Below are 20604 nucleotides of genomic sequence, written 5' to 3' on the forward strand. Positions count from 1 at the left end.
TGAGTTCACCACCTTGCCGGGTGCAATGGGACTTGGGTTTCCGGCTTCAGCCGTGGGGTGGCAGGCACCATCACCTGGCTCTGTCCCCTGGCTTAATCCCACCCCTGGCCCCCCGCTGCCTCCTCTGGTCCTGGGTTATGGCCACATGGTGGCGGGCTCCGTCCCTCGGCCGAAAGGTTTCAGGCTGTGGCTGTGGGGCCACCAGATCCAGCCCCAGCAGCCAAGTGGTGGCGGAAGTGGGCTAACCACCCCCTTCCAATTGCCCCTGGCCCCTGCTGCATTCTCCAACTTCGGGTTTCAGCCATGTTCTCAGATCCTGGCTGCGTGGTGCCAGCCACCAAGCTTTGGGTTCCGGCTCTGGCATCCAGCTGCATGGCAGTGGGTGCTGGCCAGAGGCTCACCAACCCACCCCCATCACCTTTGGCCCCTGTTGCCTCCCCACTGATCGGCTCATCCACGGCTTAATTTGTCCCCTGGCTTGCCATAGCTGAGTAAGTCTGTTATGAAGAGTGATATTTGTATGGTTTGTTAATATCACTTTTTGCTACCTCCCAGCTAGCTAGCAAGTCTGCTGCTGTGACAAATGATATTAACAAATGTACAAATATCACTTTTCAAAGAAGCAGACTTACTAGCTAGCAAGTCTTTAAAAAAAAGAAGCAACCAAAAAAGCAAAAGAAACTACAACAGCAAAAGACAAGAACGTGAAAACTTATTTGTTTTTATTCTGTTTAGGTCCAGTAAAGAATAGAGGCAACTGTACATTATTTTTTTTATTGAGTCTGCAAAAAAAACCCAACAACCCTATATCAATATTCCCTTTAATTTTTTCCATCCATGTGCAGAAAGAATTTTATGTGCCCCATATTGAGATAATGTGCGGATGTGTGCCACCAGCAGAAACCAAAAACCTAGATATAATATATATTTTTCAAAAATTACCATAAGGATAATTACTACAGTCAGGACGGGTTAGGCATTTTAGAACTCACTACTCAAAGAATTAAATTTAAGCATAAGAGAGGAATAAAGATTATGAAATGCATAGACCAGTCAAAAAACTAAAATAACACACATTGGAAGAAGTAACAACAGTAATACAATGTGTTGGGAGGTGAGTGTGAAAGACTGTGTGTGGGGGGCGGGGGAGGGGGGGAGCCTTGTCTCTACTTACTGTGGATCAATGCTGCAGCGATGGATCCACTGGCGGTTGATTTAGCGGGTCTAGTGAAGACCCGCTATGTTGACTGCTGATTGCTCTCCGATACTCCACTGGAACGAGAAGCATAAGGTAAGTCAACGGGAGAGTTTCTCCCGTCAACCTAGGGCGGTGTAGACACCACAATAAGTTGTCCTTAAAGTATGTTGACTCCGGCTACATTATTCACATAGCTGGAGTTGCGTAATTTAGGTTGACTTAGCCCCATAGTGTAGACCTACTCTCAGAGAGACCTGCCCTTTTAAGTAGATTGGCATGTTCTGACACAGCAGCAGTTGCCAGCAAGCTTCCCTCTCCCCCTGCTCTGTGGAGATGGGGTACAGGAGTGGGCAGAGGAGGACACCCTGACATCAGTGCCCCCTCCCGCACCCGCGCAGCAAGCAGGATGCTCCCGGGAGCAGCTTCAAGGCAGAGGGCAGGAGCAGTATGGCAGTGGGGGGAGGGACATCTGAAGTGTGCAGCATTTGATAGCCTGCTGGGCACTTGCCCAGACTCACAGCTTAGAGGAAACTTAGCCCTACACGAATAAATGGCAATGGACATGTATATTTGCATATTTATTTGTTTTTTTTCTTAAAGTGAATTAAGTACTTCAGGAAAAATTCTCAGAGTGGCCACCAGCAAGAGTTGGTGGCTGCACTCTGAGGCCACCAAAAAATTTGTTGTGAGAACCCCTAAGTTAATGTATATGCATTATGAAGAGAACCCTGGATATCTATCCAACCCCTAAAGTGTCTCTTTTACTCTAGCTGTGGTTTTGATGTTGTTGAAAGCTAATTTGTAAGTTTTAACTTTAATATAAAGTGTATGTTTTTTTTTTCTTTTAATACAGTAGCTTACTGTCTTTGCCATTCTTCTGTTTGTAGGATCCTGTGGCCCAGCCTCTAATGACGTCTCCTGCAAACCTGATGCAACCTGTTGATAATAAATGGAAGAATGTAAGTATAGAGATTTTCTTAATTTATTTGTGTCAGTACTGAGATGGCAGGCATGTTAAAAGGGGAATTGCAGCTCTCAGAACTTTGCAAACATTTATTAATATTATGTATTAACAAACACACAGTCCTCTGGAAGGTGGATTGATATTTGATTAAAGGGCCTTATATAATGCTGTGCCCAATTTGTGAATGAAAATCTGTTAATTCTTGTAAATGGTTAATTCGGAGTATAACAAGTCAATTCATAAACATTTCCTGATAACTGCATACACAACTCCATGCAAAAACTCTTGGAAAACACATGTCAGATATTCCCATTCCAGTCCCTGTATGGTGGGTAAGATGACTAGTGTACCATAAAAAGGGTTCTAAAAGCATTAGGGAGTGCATCCATTAGGGAGGACTCATGCAATGCAGGAACTGTGGAAGAGAACTTCAAGGCTGCGTTCCCAGGACTCTCTAGGAAGCACCAGCATAAGAGCTGGTGGCAGACGGTGTACTTTGAAATGCTTTTTTAATATATCATTTTATAATTAAAATCCCCATCCCTGACCTTCATAAAAGGCAGTTGTCTTTTAAAATATATTGCTTTCTTTGGAAGATTTCAACTTGTTTTGTTGAATCAGTCTCTACAAGCTCAACTACCTTTGTTTGGTGGAAAGTGGGGAACTTATAAATAATCAAAAATAAGTAGATTACCTGAGAGGAGAAAGGTATTGTTATAGAGAAGAAATAAAATTAGGACTCAAAAATACTTTCTTACGAAGGATATTTTAGCTAGAATGCTTTGGAATACAGTATACATAGTCCATTAGGTTTGCAAGTGGCATTCCTTATATAATTTGCATGACAGCTTGGTGCTTAAGAAAGACAAGGGCTTAATATGAACAAGATGCAGTTGTCATGTATGTAAATGCCAGATTATTCAAAAGCTTTCAAACAATACTCAAGGGAAAACTTCGCCAGAAGCTGGGAATGGGCGACAGGGAATGGATTACATGATGATTACCTGTTCTGTTCATTCCCTTTGGGGAACCTGGCATTGGCCACTGTCAGAAGACAGGATACTGGGCTAGATGGACCTTTTGTCTGACTCAGTGTGGCCATTCTTATGTTCTTAACGGGTCACCCGTTTTTCCCCTCTTATCATTAATGGATAGGCGAAACCATTTCTTATGCAGCTGGTGATTAAGCAGTCAGTGAGCACCCTGGTGGTCGGAATTTACATTGCTTCTAGCCTTTGCTGCTTCCTCATTATAATAGAGATGTTGAGTGGGGCTCCAGAAAGAAGCAGGTGTTCAGAGAAAGGAGTCCGCTATTTAGTAACTCAGCAACCAGAGCAGAATCAGCAGTGAGCAGGTGGCTAGCAAAGACTGAGTGGTAGAGATTGAGGGGGAAACTTTAGTCTATTGTACTTCTTTTTTTTCCCTCAGGACTTCATCCCCAGAACAGTTGATGAGGGCAGGTATTTCAGCCACATAGTCACCTGATTAGCATTCCCATTGCTTTATACATTTGCTCTTGGTAAAAACGTCAGATTTTCATATGTTACTGCCTACAACTCAAATTTGAAGTCAGTGGGTTGCACCTCTCAAAATTGGGTATTAAGTCTCTTAGGCTCTTAAGTGTGAAAACTTTTGTAAATATTTTGTTTTCACTAAAATGCACTTTTTTTTTTTGTAAACGGTACAAACCCTTGTTGATTACGGGTCTGACAAATACAGTTCTTTACTATTTTTATGATAGGAAAGAGTAAAAGTTTTTTTTTTTTTTTTTTTTTTAAAGCTAAACAATACCATGCTTTCTTATTCTTAAAAGGACTGGATGGCAGACCTCTTTATTATGGAATAGTAATAAAACATTTCGCTCTTTGTGCTGTATTATAAGTTGGCTACATGATAAGCATTCAAAGTTACAGCCTGGAAGGAAATCTTGGCACTTTTATAAATATAATGGGGGAACATTATGGAAATGGTAACTAAAACTTTTCTGTGGTTTCATTGAAACATTATGACCTATGTGTGAACATATACAAACATACATAACACCTAGTCTAATGTGTAAGATGCACACACATGCTGTCTAAATTGTCTAATCGATTGTTTTCCCCTTAATATTATGTTCCGCCAGCCCTTCAATGAAGGGTTGTCCTCCTCTTGCTGAAGAATGGGCAGCTTATAGAGCTGTCAAACTAGGACTGCTTGCTCCTCTAAGGACCTCTGCTACATTCTGCTCCCAGAAAGTACTATTTCTGAAGTTGTTGCACCTCCGTATATAAAATTGTTTTCTGTGGTCTAACAGCAGTAAGTACAAAATAAAGAATATATGTATTATTGTTAAACTGTTTAGACAGAGTTTCTGTCAAATTGAGATCTGAGCAGAGATCGTGCCACCCTGATCCTCAATAAGATGAACAAAGATAAACACTGTGTGTGTGTGTATGTACAGGGTGACAAATATCTATTCTTGTGAGTGTCAGCTCACTTTTTTTAATGTTGATTCAGAACTATTCATCCAATTCCAAGGAGGGAACTGCAAGGTGAAACAATTTTTTTTTTTATCCTAATTATTTGGAATCATCACAAAATGTGAAGGCAAGGTCTTTACCCTATCAGGTCTGCAAGAGAGTGTTTCAGCTATGGAAAGAGCCGTGGAGGAATAGCTTTTCAAAATGGAAAACAAAATTACAGTGAAAGACTAAGTGAAATTCATCCTGAACCAACTTTGGTAGTATGCAGACAGGACTCTACTTAGTGCAGCCTGAAGCGATAAGGTGGCTTCTCATTGCTTGAGGAACAGAAGTGAATATTAGTCTGTGTATGCTCAAGAACAGAACTGCATGGCCAGCGAATGTATGTTGCAGTATCCTTTTTATTGTTAAGGAAATAAAAGAAAAGCTCTCTGAGTAAGTGTATATTTGAGTGGTTTTCAAGTTAAGTGGAAAGAATAAGGCTAGCCACCCTGTTTGTTTTATTCCAGGTTTTAAAAAGGAAAAATAAAATTAGCTGAAGAATGAGTCCTTGGATTTCTTCTTCACCCTTCTTTCTAAGGATGAAGAGAAAAGAAAAAGGGAGCGAGCCAAGATGGGTGGAGAAGTTTGATTTTTAGACTAGAACAAAAATTATTTTCATCATTGTACTTTGTCATTCAAAAGTTATTTAAATTTTTGGAGTAAAAAGAGGTTGAATCAAAGAAGTGAAGAAACTGAAGGAGGCATTACCTTTATAGTTCAGAGAGGACGTTTTATGGTCTATTACTTTCTAGCCTGGAACAGGTTATTACAAGGAGGATGAATTTCCTCATATAAAGGCAGAAGATTGTAGATTAAAACAAAATCAAAAAGATAAACCTGACTTGTCTGAAGAATGTTGCTGTATTATCACTATCTTTTTTTTGTTTTTGTTTTTAAATTAATAACCTTGTAATTGTTATTGAAGGAGATTTTCCAAGGGACTTGGCATATAAAGTGAGAGAGGCTTTTAAGAAGAAAGCAATCAGTACCCTGTGCCTGTTGTTCATTTAGACCAAAATATTTCTGCAAAGAGCTGAAGAATTGATCCCCAGTACGGATAAATCTATAAAATTGTCTTTCGGATCATGTCTATTTTATTTTTCTTTGTGGCAGGTGCCCCCAGGTACTCTCTTAAAACAAACAAACTCCAGATGGCTTGCTGGCAGAAGATAGTGTCTCAACTATAGTGACTGAGACGTAAAACTGAGAGCCAAGTAAAATAATTGTTAGCTTCTGCTGAATACCAAAGTGTCAGATAAATGGAAGAGCACTATCTGTCAACAGGAAGTGATAAAAGGTGGTCTCCTGCTTAAAGCAGATGACAGGGACACTGGAAATCTGCAAAGCACCCTAAGTATGAAGTAACTTTATTAGAAGTAATAACTTACTCTATACAATACAATAAAAGTTGTTTGAAAGAAAGTGGTAGAGATGGGACCAGATGGCTCACCTTTGTTGGCCACTTTCCTACAATGAAGGATTGGTTAAGGAGGCCTGTAATATAAGGCAGTCTTGTGGGCAGACTGCAGGCGGAGAGCCTCCAATTTCCCGTCTTGGACTGTTGAAATAAAACATCACCAAGGTTTTTTCTTGGTCAGAAATACCTCTCCTTGGGGACTGAACATATTAATCTAAATAAAACTTCAAAGAAGAATCAAGATTCCAAAACAAAGTCCATACAGAATGAAGGTTTTGCTTCCATACTTTGGTAGACCACTCCAGGCCCTATGTGGCTGGACTCTCAGTCCTAACTCCTGGGACTTTCTTCTGGAGCCTGCTCACTCCTAGCAGTCTCTGATCCCTGAGCATTCCCCCCTTCTTGCAGCTTCCTGCTGATCTTTATAGGAAATCTCCTGATTTCTCCAAATGTGGCTTCTTAGTAATCAGGGTTGGCTGTCCCAGGTCTTCCAGCCCTGTACATGGCTTCAAGGGGAAAAGGGAAATCCTGGATGGCCACTGTTGACTTTCTTTCTCAGCAATAGGTCTACCAATATGATTATACACTTATTCACAGAGAGTTTATTTTATATAATTTGTGGACTGTATTACCAATTCACACATATATACAATAGTCTGTTTCACAAAGGCTTAACAGTTGAGTTTAACTCTGAAACTGTGTATCACAGAGGCATCATTACTTTTATTAAATATGCTAGACAGTTTACTAATATACTTACGTATTTTTGATAAAAAATAAAAGCTTTTTGAAGTATTTTTTGTGATTACATTTATTTTTTTGTGTACCCTTACTTGCAAAATTCAATCATTCAAAATAGGTCCCCAAGCTGTGAGAATGGGTGAGGGGCCAATATTTTATCATAAACTTAATTCAAGCTGTAAGCTTACAGCTGTATAGCTTGGGGAAAACTCCTTCCGGAAGGAGACTAGAGGAGCAGTCTTTTAGTGGAACAGCAGTCCTTGAATGACATCTCTGTAAACTCCCCAGTCTTACATGAGTGGACATCCCCACAATGGACAATTAGCAGACATATTTCAGATAAAGAAAATAGACTGGTAAGTCAAACTTTCTTTATGCTTATCTCTTTCATTTTCCTTTACACATATACTGCTGTATATTTCAGGCCACACATTTTCGGTCTCCACTTCTTCAACAGACAGAAAACCAAGTAACTTCAGCTGCAGGTCAACAAGGGCAACAGGCTGTAACAGATGTCATCCAGCAGCTCCTTGAGCTGTCAGAGCCAGGTCCAGTAGAAAATAACCAGCCCCAGCAACCTGGCCAGCAACTCAATATTGCAGTGGGACTCAATCGAGACATTTTGCAGGTAGGGCGTATTTACATAATAAGTAGTGTCTTTCAACAGTGTCTTTGTAATTATCTTATCTTTCTAGTGAAATCAGCAGTTGATTACAACCATAAAGTGTTTGTATGCCTGAATTGACTTCTTTGCGTAACAGGAAAAATTGAAATAATGAAAGTGCAGAGTGTAGCAAGATGTTTCTTTGGCCCCATTATGCGATCAGATTGGAATGCAGTAAATACTAGTTGGAAGTGAATGACACTAAATATTTTTTAAAATTAAGGTTGTCCTTTTTTTTGTTTTGTTTTTCTGTGGTCCATGGACTACTTGTGGCATTCAAGGACCTAAATTGCAGCCATCCAGGATGAGCATGTTAAGAAATTTTCTGTTTGATTATGAATTGAGAATTTGTTCCCTGAGCTGCACCCTGTGATGTTTAAGCTGGACTATTTGGATCAACCCTCTCTCAAACTCATTGCTCTCCAATTGCCTCTTAATGCTTCTTTTGTAGCATCCGGGGCTCAGCTGGAAGAAAGGGAACAGAACAGGATAGAAAACATTCATCTTAAATAGTGGTTGTGGCCCCTTGATCTTTCTCAGGTCTATTCAGTCTTCAAGCTGAAAAGGTTGCGCACGATTTATGTATTAGTGTCTCTTCTCTTGAGCACCAGCCAACCACAGTATTCATCTGAACCCCTTTTTGAAACATTCAGGCCTTAATTCTGTAATGCGCTGTTATCCCTGAGCAGAGCCCTAGCAGGTCAGTGGGGTTTTCTGCGGATACAATGAAATAGCCCTTAGGCTTTCATCCTATCTACACTACAAACTTAGGTCAGGTTAATTATAGCGCTCAGGGCTGTGAAAAATTTTAGAGCCCTGAGCGATGTAACTAAGCTGACATACGCCTCAGTGTAGACACCACTAGATTGATGGGCTAGCATTTGCAGTGTAAACATATCCTTATTCTATGAATCCTAACTACCCTCTCCCCACCAAAAGAGAAGAAATTGTTCTGCTTTGAGATTAGTTTTTCCAGTTATTGGATGTATAGGTCTGTATTTTTGGAGTACAATTTAACATATTATCTCTCCAACTTTAATGGAATACAATTTAAAAAAAAATCTAGTTATTGTTTTTTTAAATTAGAAGTAACTGATAAAAATGAGAATTTGAATGGAGATTTAAGAGAAAACATCTTTTTAATTGGGCTTTGTAGATCTGATTAGTTTTCTGGGGAGTCATTGCTTGTACACATTGCTGGAGAAAATCCAGTTCCAGTCGAATAATGTACACATATTACTGGAAAAAAACAGTTCCAGTTGAATAATGTGATTAGCTAAACATATAACTGTTTACCACCTTTGTACAGGAAAGATCTCTAAATCTTTGCAATTTTGAAATTCAGCTAAAATTTTGTAGTTGTAAGAAACTTGATTAAATGCCATTAATCATAACTGTATTGAATCTCCTTTATAGTTGTTTGAGCAGAGGTTTAGAATAACTTGTGTAGTTTTTCTTTCCTAATCTTCTAGTTTTGTTTTGCCTTAGCAAGCCTTAGAAAACAGTGGGCTATCTTCAATTCCAGTCTCAGCACATCCTACAGACTGCAGCCAGGCTAAGAATCCTACAACTCAGGATCACAATCCAGATGTTCAGAATCTTTCTAGTCATCAAGCTGACCCTAATAATGCAGAACAAGATAAAGAGCAAGAAAGCCCAGATAAGATGGATAAAAAAGAGAAAAAGGTTATAAAGAAAAAGTCACCATTTTTACCTGGTAATGTTGGAAATGTTTTCTACATACAACTTTTGTGCAGTAATAACTACAATATCTTACAGTTCTCTGTAGCACCTGTCACTGTAGTGTATAGGAACTTCCTAAAACACATGCAGTTGATATATCAATAAAATGCTTATGGAATTTCAAAACCACTAATACTTTATTTGTTTTTAACAGAACTTGTGTGTGCGCACTGGTTTCCATTTTCTCTACCCCATTCTGTGCATCCAAGTTTGGAATTTTCCTATTCATCCGTAGATCAGATTGAAGATCAGTACAGTAAAGGCATTGCCGGTACTACTTCAGTGCCAGTTGGTTGGAGTTCTGTGACAAGCAATACTTAAGCTTCTGCTGCTCAGAGTTTAATAGTCATCTTATGTTGCTTGTTCTTTGTGTAGGAAGCAGAGACTTACAGTTGATCCCAAAACAGGAATCCCATGCCCTACAGCATTCTTCAACCAGCTTGGACTGTCTGGCACACTCCGACCACTTACATCCCCACCCCCACAGGAGCAAAGAAAAGAGGTACTATGTGCCTGCAGAGGGGTTTGAGTTTCTGTTCTTTCACCCATCTCCCCCCCCCTTCCCCCATCCAATTCCCTGGTCACAGAGGCAGCGGTGGTGCGAGTCTGGCAGCACCACCCATGCTCCACCTTAGTGGCTAAAGAGGGCAAGTGACTGGACCTTCTGGGTCGAAAGGTCTTGTCCTCTGTCAGCCTTCAGTTTCAAATCTCAAATTACTTGGCTTTATTCACTAAATCAGCGGTTCTCAAACTGTGGGTTGGGACCCCAAAGTGGGTCAATGGGGTCACCAGGGATGGATTAGCCTTGCTGGGGGAATGTTTGAACCTGTTCCTATGACCTATGAGGACGCAGGGTTCTATTCCACCTATTTCCTGGTTCTCAAGAAGAAGGGCGGGTGGAGACTGATCTTAGACCTCAGTCATCTCAACCACTTCATATGCAAGCCAAAGTTTTGTATTGTCATCCTAGCAGCCATCATATCTTTGCTAGAAAAGGACATATGATTTACGGCTCTTGATATGCAGGATGCTTTCTTTCATGTAGACATCCATCCTACCCACAGACATTTCTTTAGATTCATGGCAGGTCCTCAATACTTCCAATACAGGGTTCTATTGTTCGGACTCACCAGTGCTCTATGGTCTTCACCAAAGTTTTCTCGGTAGTAGGGACCCATCTCCATGTCAAGGGATCATTATATTCCCTTATCTCAACGACTGACTGATAGCAGCGTGATCCAAAGCAGAGGCTCGAGTCTTAACCTCCATGATCTTCACGTTCCTCTCCTCACTGGGGGTGAGTGTAAAGGTTGAAAAATCAAGTTTTCATCCCACACAGTCCCTAGAATTCATTGGGGCCCACATCGGTGTAGTCTCTGCATGTGCCTACCTACTGGAGGACAGCTTCCAGACTCCACAAGAACCAGTTACCAAGGTGGTCTCCAATCCTTCTGTTCCGGTCAGGATTTGCCTTTCCCTTGGTCACATGGCGACCTGCACGTACATTACCGCCTTCTCTTGTCTTTGCTTTCACTGCCTGCAACTGCGTGGCTCTGAGGGCCTATTCTCCTGTGCACCATACCATGGACTTCCTACTGACAGTTCCCCTGCCCCCAAGATTGTCTCCTCCCTCTAATGGTGGACAAACCCAGGTCATGTCTGTATCAGGATAGCCTTCTTCTCATCATCACCAAGCATGACAATTGTCATGGACGTGTCACTCATCGGATGGGGCGCCCACATGGGTGAGCACATGACATGGGACTCGAGCCACTCAGGTAGAGTGGCCAGTTTTGGTTTGGATGTATTCCTGGAGATTCATAATTTTTAATTAAGGATTAATCTTTAATTCCTGGAGACTCCAGGCCAATCCTGGAGGGTTGGCAACTGTACACTCAGGAATCCCAAATGCATATCAACATCCTGGAAATTCAGGCAGTACGGAGAACATTTAGTGCATTTCTCCCATCCATTCACTCCTGTCATGTTCTCATTGTGTCGGACAATTACCCCCACCATTTCCTACATCAACAAATGGGACCATGATGTTGTCAGTGCTCTGTGCGGAAGTTGTTTGTCTTTGGGATTTGTGCATTACCCACAAAATCCTGTTGTCAGCAGTGTATCTTCCTGGGACTCGGAATATAATGTTGGACTCTCTCAGCAGGAAATTCATGGCTGACCATGAATGGGACCTTCATGACACTGTGGCTGCTGACCTTTTTGACCGCTGCGGGACTCCGACCTGGGACTTCCTGCATCCCACACCAACAGCAAATGTACCCAGTACTGCTCCAGGGGCTGGGCGGGGGGTGGAGAGGAAGAGGAGATCAGCGCCCTTTCTCAAGGCAGTGCCCTAGTTATCCGCTGGTCAGACCAAATCATTTATGACTTTCCTTCCCTACTGCTCCTGCCACACGACCTACACAAGATCAGACAGGAGAGAGCGATGGTCATTCTGATCGCCTCATTCTGCCCTCACAGTTTCTGGTTTCCCCTCCTCCTGTGGATGTTGACGTGTCCCCTGTTTCCACTGCCAGTTTTCTTGGAACTCCTTACGCAACATGGCTGTAGGATCAGGCATCTTAATCTGTAGATGCTTCACCTAAGAGCTTGGTTTTTGAACAGACATATTCCTCTAGAGCAGGAATGTTCATCAGCTGTACAAGACATCCTCTCAAGTAGCAGAAAAGAGTCCACGAGGTGGGTCCTATAGGGCTGAATGAAAGCGTTTCACCCTATGGGCCTAGCAGAGGGGTTTTGCCCCTGAGCACATGGCCATCCCTCCTCTTCTGGACTATCTCCTGTCCCTGAAGGCTTCAGGACTTGCTCTCAGCTCCGTCAAGGTTCATGTAGCCACTGGCAGTGTCTTGCACCCTCTTGGGGAGGGGCATTCTGTCTTTACGCATCACTTGACTACCAGGTCAGACTACCAGATCTCCTCTAGACTTAGCCGCCTGTTCAACCCTTTGCTCTGCAATGGGACCAACCATTCCCCCAGCAAGGCTAATCAGTTTTGTCCTCTCGGTATTGATGAAATTGCCCTTTGAACATATGGCCTCCTGCTCCCTGTCTCTCTTTTCCAGGAAGGTTGCCTTCCTGGTAGCTATTACTTCTGCAAGAAGGGTAGGCGAACTGGAGGCTATAATGGAAGACCCTCCTTTTACTAAGTTCCCTAAGGACAAGGTTTCCCTGCACTTACAACCTTTGGCAAAAACTTGGAGTGTATCCCGCTTTCATCTCAACCAGCCCATACACTTACCTGCTTTCTTTCTGAAGCCTCACACTTCAGCGAAGGAACAGCACCTTCACTCCCTCAGTGTCCACAGGGCCCTGGCCTTCTACCTGCAGAGGATGAAATCATTCAGAAAGTTCCCTAGACTGTTTATTGCTCTAGCGGAAAGGATTAAAGGTCAAGTGACCTTCACTCAAAGGGATCTCTATGTGCCTTTCGGGGTGCATTATGCTCTGCTATTAGTTATCGTTACTGTCATCACCCCTTGGGGTATAAGTCCATTCCACGAGAGTGCAAGCATAGACTACAGCTGTGCTTCACAATGGACTGATTATGGACATATTTAGGGTGGCCACGTGGAGTTCGGTACATACCTTCTCTTCCCATAAGCCTTAGTGGAAGACTCTACGATGGATGCCTCATTCGGCGTGGCTGTTCTCCATTACATGATTTCATTGTCTTCCTCGCTCTTTCCTTCTAACCAGGTACTGCTTGTTAATCACCCTCAGTGAATACAATAGAGACATCGCTCAAAGAAGAGGAGATTACTTATCTGTAACTGGAGGATCTTCGAGATGTATGGTCCCTACCTGTATTCCAGCCCTGCATTCCTTCCCCTCTGTTGCGGATCTGTTTGATTTGTGGTAGTGAAGGAACTGAGGGCACGGTTGGTCCATCCTGTCCTTTATGTCTTTGGACGAAACCATGAAGCAGAGCAAGGGTGCATGCACGGACCAACGGATGCTACTGCTTTTGAAATCTCCAGCTCTAGATGCATGGTGCATGCATATAACTCTTGGTGGAATACAGATAGGAACTACGCATCTCGAAGAACCTCCAGTTACAGATAAGTAACCTCCTCTTCTCCAGAGTGGCATAGGCTGAAGTTCTGCTTGGCTAAAGCCAAGTTCCAGTGCATCTACTAAACTCTCTGGAAGGGAAGTTTCAGTTCTCACAAGCTCTAAATTATCTGCTGACATATTAGTGCTTGAGGAATGGCTGCCATCTTGGCTGAAACCAGAAACTGAACTGAAGACCTCCAGAGCTAAAAGCATGAGTCTCTACAGCCTCAGCTAAAGAGCCTGGCTCTCTAGCTTACATCTTTAACTGTCCACAGTTGATTGGGCATAGAGGGAAAGAGATAACACACTCCACCTAGTGAGTTACACATTTTGAGATATGTGATTTCCATCACTTATGTGGTACATTACAGTAAAGTAATGAGACAAAAATTAACACATTATATATAATATATAGAAAATACTACATGTGTAAGAACACTGAATTAAGGTTGCTGTGGGAATTATAATTTTGTAAGTGTAAACTCTCAATTATAACATTGTATTAATAACAATTTCTTTGAAGTTTATTTTCTCCTAGTTTAGCTTCTAGTTTTTCTTATTTTAGTGAAATAATAATTTTGGGTTGTGACATCACAGTCCCTTTCTTTGGGAAAGGATGGGATGTGAGCAAGTCAGCATTATGTCTTAACTGCCTAATCAAATCCACTGTGCAACCGTCTTAAATGATGTTAAACTGTGTCTACATGGGCACTGAGAGGGGAGTTTGAGTTGACTTTAGCTACCTCAGGTGAGCTAACATGACTGAAAAATACATTGCTTATGTAGAGAATCCCAGTGTTGTCTGATGCTTCTCAGTTTTATAGGGAGTTAAAAGCCTATTAGGTGTGTAGAGCCCATTTCCTACATACCAAGGTATGCAAAGTGTAACATTAATATCAAAAGTAACTTATTTTAATTTTGATTTTTTTAAGATAGCTAGAACAAAGGAAAAACTTTAAAAATATCAGGTGTCAGACATATGAAACTTGTTTTTAAAGAAGTGAATTCTACTGCATTTGAATGGGCATCAAGCAAGTTTGTGAAGACCTGATACGCTGGTATTTGCAGCTAATACAAATACATTGGAAATGACACATAATCTATAAACAGGATTCTAAACATTAAGACTATTTTGCAAATGTAGGGGGTAAAATATGAAAGGTATTAGTAATAAAATTCTTAAATGTAAGATTAAACTTGGAAGAATGAATCCTGTTTCCATGAAAAAGTACATTGCTTAAATTTAATCTTTCAGTTCTGTTCTCCTTTTAAAAATTTAATAAGAACAAAATTCTGATTTGTAGGCTAAATTATTTTAAATTCAGTGGTACATATATAGTATGTTGACTTAAGTTCTTTCAGGGTGTGCACTAAGTTGAATTTCTTTAGGCAGAATGTTCTTAATGTAAGAGAGAATTTTTCTTCAAGTGGCTCTGCATGCTCCCTACCTCGTGCAGTCTAATGGTGGAACCTTCACAAGCAGTGCCTGTTGGGGTGCTTTCTCTTAATACATATTCTTCACAATTCAGAGACAGATGTAGGTTTCATTTTTAGAAGGTACACATGATACATTTTTTAAGTGATTTATTTTGAAAACTTTTCAGATTAGTTTTATAGCTATATCAGAAAATGAATGATTGTTTGGTTATTTCATTTACCAAAGGTAATTGAAGCAGATAGTTCACCTCTCAATGACTTCATAAATATCTCCAATTCAACAGGTTAATCATTAATATTTAGAGGATTTTCTTGTCATGCTGTATTAGGAGGAAAACCTCACCAGATGGACATTTAACTAAAACAACAACGTTATGTATTCTGGATTTTTTTCTTCAACAGCAAACATATAATATTTTAACAAAACAAGCATATGAACTTTTTAATTTAGTTAAACATTCAAGTTTTTTAAAATCAGGTTTGTATTTGTTAAAATTGTTTAACTAAAATAGTTAAATGAAATATTAAAAAAACAAATTAAATCGACTGGGTCAGCAAGGTCAACATGAGAAACTTAAAATATTGGCTTCTGCAGCTAACTCAGTTGTCTTCACCTTCATTTTCCTGTTTGTTCATAATCTGGAAAAGAAGAACAAGCTTTCCTGCTTTTTCAGGTCTCAAACGATTTCTCAATTTGGAATGAATTAGTCCAAAGGAAGAAAATATTCTTTCTACACCAGCAGAAGAAGCTACTGCTGTTAAAAGTGAGATTATCACTTCACCAGTCTCTGAATCCAAGTGCTTAAGTGACTTCCCCCAGTTTACTGGTGTGACTTTCTTTAAAATATCATCAACAAACATATATTTCTTGAACGGTTCACCCTTAGCTATGAAGTTTATTATAGGTGGCATTATGGTGGGATGGTAGCTGGTTGTCCATGTCATAGCCAACCCCTCTTCTTTAGAAATTAAGGTTTGACCCTGGTACCAAGTACTGAGAATATTTCCAAGAAAGTGAGCTCTAGATAGTGCTTGTCCCATTTGTTTTTTTAATGCATATTTCATTGCATATTTCTATTTTTAAGATCTCTCTCATTACCTTCCAAATTTCAACAGCGTCAGCAGTAAAACAGCTATTTCTCTGCATTTTGTTCAAGGCTACGGAAATAGGCTTCAGGGTACTCAGCATGTGTTCAACATTTCTCTTAAGCCCAATGTTGAGAACTTTGGCTGTGACCGTGCCATCTGTTTTTTCACGATTTTGTTCACAAACTGTCATCAGGTTAGGCCAGTTCTTGATCTAGTGCTCAAAGTCCACTGCTGAGTTCCATCGCACGTCTTGGGGGAGAGATAGCTTGGTTCTTCCCATTTTTTTCAGAGCAGCTGCTGCAAAGTGGTTGTTAGGGAAGTATTTTGCAATTTCAACAACAGTAGCCTTTATTTCTAAAACACTGAAGTCTTTGACTAGGAGGTGCATCAAATGAGCACTGCAACCATATGTTATTCGCTTGGGACTCTCTCTTCTAAATTTCTTCTCATTTTGGTACTAGACCAAGCTGCGTACTAGACATTTGAATTTTTTTTTCACAGTTTGTTATAGCTTTTACTGCTACTTCTTGTAAGTATTCTGCTGTGTGTGCATTTCCTGATGTATCAGTTGTTTCTGTAAGGAAGACATTCCCTTCTTCTGTTGTCACACAGGCACATACCACATGATCATTGTGGACATTGCTCCACCCATCGAGACTTGGGTTAACAGTTTCACCCTCTAGACCAGGGGTGAGCAAACTGGCCCGGGGGGGCCACATCCGGCCCTTCATACGTTTTAATCCGGCCCTCGAGCGCCTGCTGGGGAGCGGGGTCTGTGGCTTGCCCCGCTCCGCCTGTGCTGTGACTCTGCACGGCTCGCAGAAGCAGTGGCATGTTCCCCCTCTGGCTCCTATGCATAGGGTCAGACAAAGGGCTCCTCAGCTGCCATTGGCCGGGAGCCATGGTGAATGGGAGCTGCAGGGGCGGCACCTGCGGAAGGGGCAGCATGCCAAACTGCCCGGCTGTGCCTCCCCGTAGGAGCTGGTTTCTGGGAGTTGCTTGAGATAAGCACTATCTGGAGCCTGCACCCCTGACTCCCTCTCACACCCTAACTCCCTGCCCTGATTCCCCTCCCACCCTCTGAACCCTCCCAGCCTGGAGCACCCTCCTACACCTCCACCCCTTGAAGGTGGATAGTTTTCAGAATCCTGTATGTTGAGGATGGATTCTCCTAAACAAAATAAGTCAGTGCAGTTATTTAATTATTATTACCATACTGCTCATTTAGTATTACTCATTGCATTTACTGACACTCAGTACTACTTTAAAGGTGAAATTGTAAAAGGAAGATCTGCCTATTTCAGCTATTTATTTTTTTTTATCACAACTGCATCTAAAATGATAGTACCATAGAGTAACAGCTATATTTTTTTGCTCAAACATGAGAATTCAAGAATAGTCCAGAAGGAAGACAGGCAGTCCTTAAGAATGAAGCATGAAATAAAAAAGTTTACCAATCTGAAGATCTTGCATGTTCAGACATGTTCCTTTCATCATCTTCAACGCAGTTTCCTCCTGAGAAGAAACACTTCTCATGTTGTTGTTTCATTCGGGCAACCAGGCCTTGCATTTCTTTGTTGCTCTGTTTGCATTTTGCACGTCTGCCTCTCCTACCCACAGATAGAGGAACTTCATTAAAATATTCCCAAACTGGGTCTCTTTTACGGCTTGCTGCCATTGTAGGTTTTCCCTTCTCGTGAGAGAATGGTATGGTAGATCTCAAATCAATGAAGGCTACACTCAGAAAGACCTCAAGACTTCTGGAATATGCTGCTCAAACAGTTTCACTTTTGTTTCTACTGCCTGTCCCTTCCTTCTCACATTTATCTCCAGACTTCTTCTCCTTGTCCAGATCTATTCCGCCCCCAACAACCTTCTATTAATTGAACTTTTTGAAACTTTGCACTTTTAGAGAGAGGTAAGGGATTGGCTCTGTATACACAGAGGGACAATAGGGTTGAGGTTTGTTATTTCTCACTTCTCCATATTTATTTATTTATTTAAAACATTTTTGCTCTTAACAAGCATGTTATCTCTAGAGACACAAATCCACATCTAAGAACTGCAAAACTAAGCATCTCTGATAGTATCTTCTAGACTGAGCACTGAGACCCATTGGGTAGATAGAAAGATTAACCTAAATAATCTATATAGAAACTCCTGGAACCCCATAAGTTGGGTCCCTAATCCATGAACTATTGGAACTCATTTACAAAACTTTTCTTAAACATTACATGAATATATTGTCTCATGCTGTAGAATTAGAATGTATAATACCTATTCCATGAAGAGATATCTTTGAGCTGTAATGTATCTTAATTAAAACTATCTTTAGATAGGTTTTTTCCTCAAAAAGCATTTTATCAAAATCCGATTTTTAAAATTTTTTTTTAAAAAATCATTGATTTTTATCCATTCTGGTATGCTATGTTTAAATCCTGTCAACACAAATATACAGCTCAAAAATGGCTAATACATGATATACTATTTCCATACACTCACTCCACAGTGTAGAATAAAACGTTACTATAGGTGTATTTTGTTGTTGGTTTTTTGTCCTCTTTCGTTACAGGTATGTTCGTAACTGTGATTAAATAGGATTATCTTGATTTTATTTCAATCATATTTCTATAAGCAGTATTTACTCTAAGGGGAAGGTATCTGAGAAGTGCATTACACTTTGTTTACTAAGTCTTGGCAAGCATCTTCAGTGCTCATTTTTAATTCTCATCTTTTGTGTGACAATGTCAGTTTATCAGATTGTTTATTAACTTATACATATATATAATATATACAAATATCTAATTTCAGTGTTATTTATTTCAGGTTCTGTACGTGAAGAGAATGGAATAAGGTGGCATGTTTGCCCATACTGCTCTAAAGAATTTAAAAAACCCAGTGATCTAGTGCGCCACATTCGAATTCACACGCATGAGAAGCCATTCAAGTGTCCCCAGTGTTTCCGCGCCTTTGCTGTGAAGAGCACTCTCACAGCACACACAAAAACACACACTGGCATTAAAGCTTTTAAGTGCCAGTATTGTATGAAATGTTTTTCCACCTCAGGAAGCTTAAAAGTTCACATTCGTCTGCATACAGGTAAGGCCTGTGAGTTATCCTTATGGTTTTATATGATGTTCAGAAGACCTCCAAGAATAGTGGATAGAGTTTGGTGTGTAGATATGAAGGCGATCAGATACCTTCATAAATATTGAATATAGAATGGAGTATTTTGTCTCTGACAAATAATGTCATAAGAATTTAAATGGTAGCCCTGTTGAATTCTTGTATTTTAAACGTTTATTCACCAAATATTTTAACTTGTTCATGTCCCAGTTCTCATTGGTGTATGACTTTTTTCACACCCCTTTCTCTTCTAAACCACAACTGTCCGCCTATGTTGTTTCCTTCCTTCACTCTTGTTTTTCATTTTCTCCTGGAACATATACATGGAGGGCCAGTTCTTTAGCTATTTCAGGCCTCCAGACAACAACCCTTACTTGAGTTATGAAGCTACTGAATCACTGGAGGTGGTAGAAGCTTGTACACCTGAGTTGAAAGCTGCTAAGTGCAGTAGTTCTGAGATTCCAATTTTGTGGTATTCTAGCATGGAGTTCACCCTTCAGGCATTCCTACTGGCTTGTAGCTGTTAGTGAAGAGTGTGCCACATAGTCACTACTCCCTCTTCCCATCAATTTGGGAATTTTTGTTCCAGGTTTCCCTCTCATTTATGGAGCGTGGATGGAAATATCTATTCTTTACTTTTAGGTTAGCCATGTACTTAAACAGAACACACATAATCTCCCATTTCTGCTCTCTACCCTAAGTCAAAATAACACACACATCCTCCCCGCATTTGGTCATGTCAGTCTCTGTAAGCACACGGTTATGATTTTACTATTTGGATGCCATAGCTTTTATTCCTGGGGACATGGAAGTAAACCATGTAGTAATATATTTTAATTTCTTCCAGGTGTTAGACCTTTTGCTTGTCCTCACTGCGATAAAAAGTTCAGAACATCTGGCCACAGGAAGACTCACATTGCTTCACACTTTAAACACACTGAACTTCGAAAGATGCGACATCAGCGTAAACCCGCAAAAGTTCGAATAGGAAAGACCAGCGTTCCTGTACCGGATATTCCTTTGCAAGAACCCATACTCATCACTGATTTAGGTGAAGACTGAGTTAGTATGTGCTGTAACTTGCTCATTGTAATCCTGAAATTTGGGTTTAGAATGAAGTAGAGTACACTATTAAGCAAAGGCAGTCTATAAACTCACTAAATAAGATGCACCTGCAATTAACTGTTCAGCAGCTGCAGAGAAAGCTGTACTGTGTCAGCTGTTTGAATTGAAAGTGTACTTTATGAATTTATAACAAAGCCTTTTTATATTGATAGAATCCTATAAAGCTTAACAAAAAAAAAAAAGGTAAAATATGCAGTGTAGAAAAGGTGAACATATTCATTTGTTTCCTTTAGTTTTTTTGAGCTAATGCTTAGAGAACATAGTCTAAAATTTCCTTAATCTAATCACATTTATTCTTGATAGTTAGTTATAATTTTATATGGCTTTAGTGGATTTCATGTAAGTGGGAACTCAATTGAAGTAGTGTTCCATTAGCTATAACATTTTAGAAAGCTCACATGGCATCTTTCTATTCTGGCATAGGATGTTATGTTATTTATCACTTTTTAAAACCATTTTGTTGGAACAGATTAGTTGTCATTCAGCTTTAGATGAAGAATTGTATCATAAATAAGA

At 40.4% G+C, this 20604-nt stretch overlaps 1 protein-coding gene across 3 annotated transcripts in view; it reads left to right on the forward strand.

Moving 5' to 3' along the window:
• The window catches only part of ZNF236 (zinc finger protein 236), a 179106-nt gene that overhangs the window by 61880 nt on the left and 96622 nt on the right, over window positions 1-20604 (forward strand). For 2 of the 3 annotated variants that reach the window (XM_084619762.1, XM_084619763.1), the window contains exons 8-12: window positions 2086-2157; window positions 7252-7455; window positions 8980-9208; window positions 18664-18936; window positions 19811-20014. In XM_084619762.1, the coding sequence (XP_084475888.1) occupies window positions 2086-2157; window positions 7252-7455; window positions 8980-9208; window positions 18664-18936; window positions 19811-20014 (982 nt within the window). The remainder of the gene's footprint in view (window positions 1-2085; window positions 2158-7251; window positions 7456-8979; window positions 9209-18663; window positions 18937-19810; window positions 20015-20604) is intronic. The other variant, XM_084619764.1, reaches the window with a different exon arrangement.

This window comes from Lepidochelys olivacea (assembly GCF_965140295.1).
Source record: "Lepidochelys olivacea isolate rLepOli2 genome assembly, chromosome: 2".
Lineage (NCBI taxonomy): Eukaryota > Metazoa > Chordata > Testudines > Cheloniidae > Lepidochelys > Lepidochelys olivacea.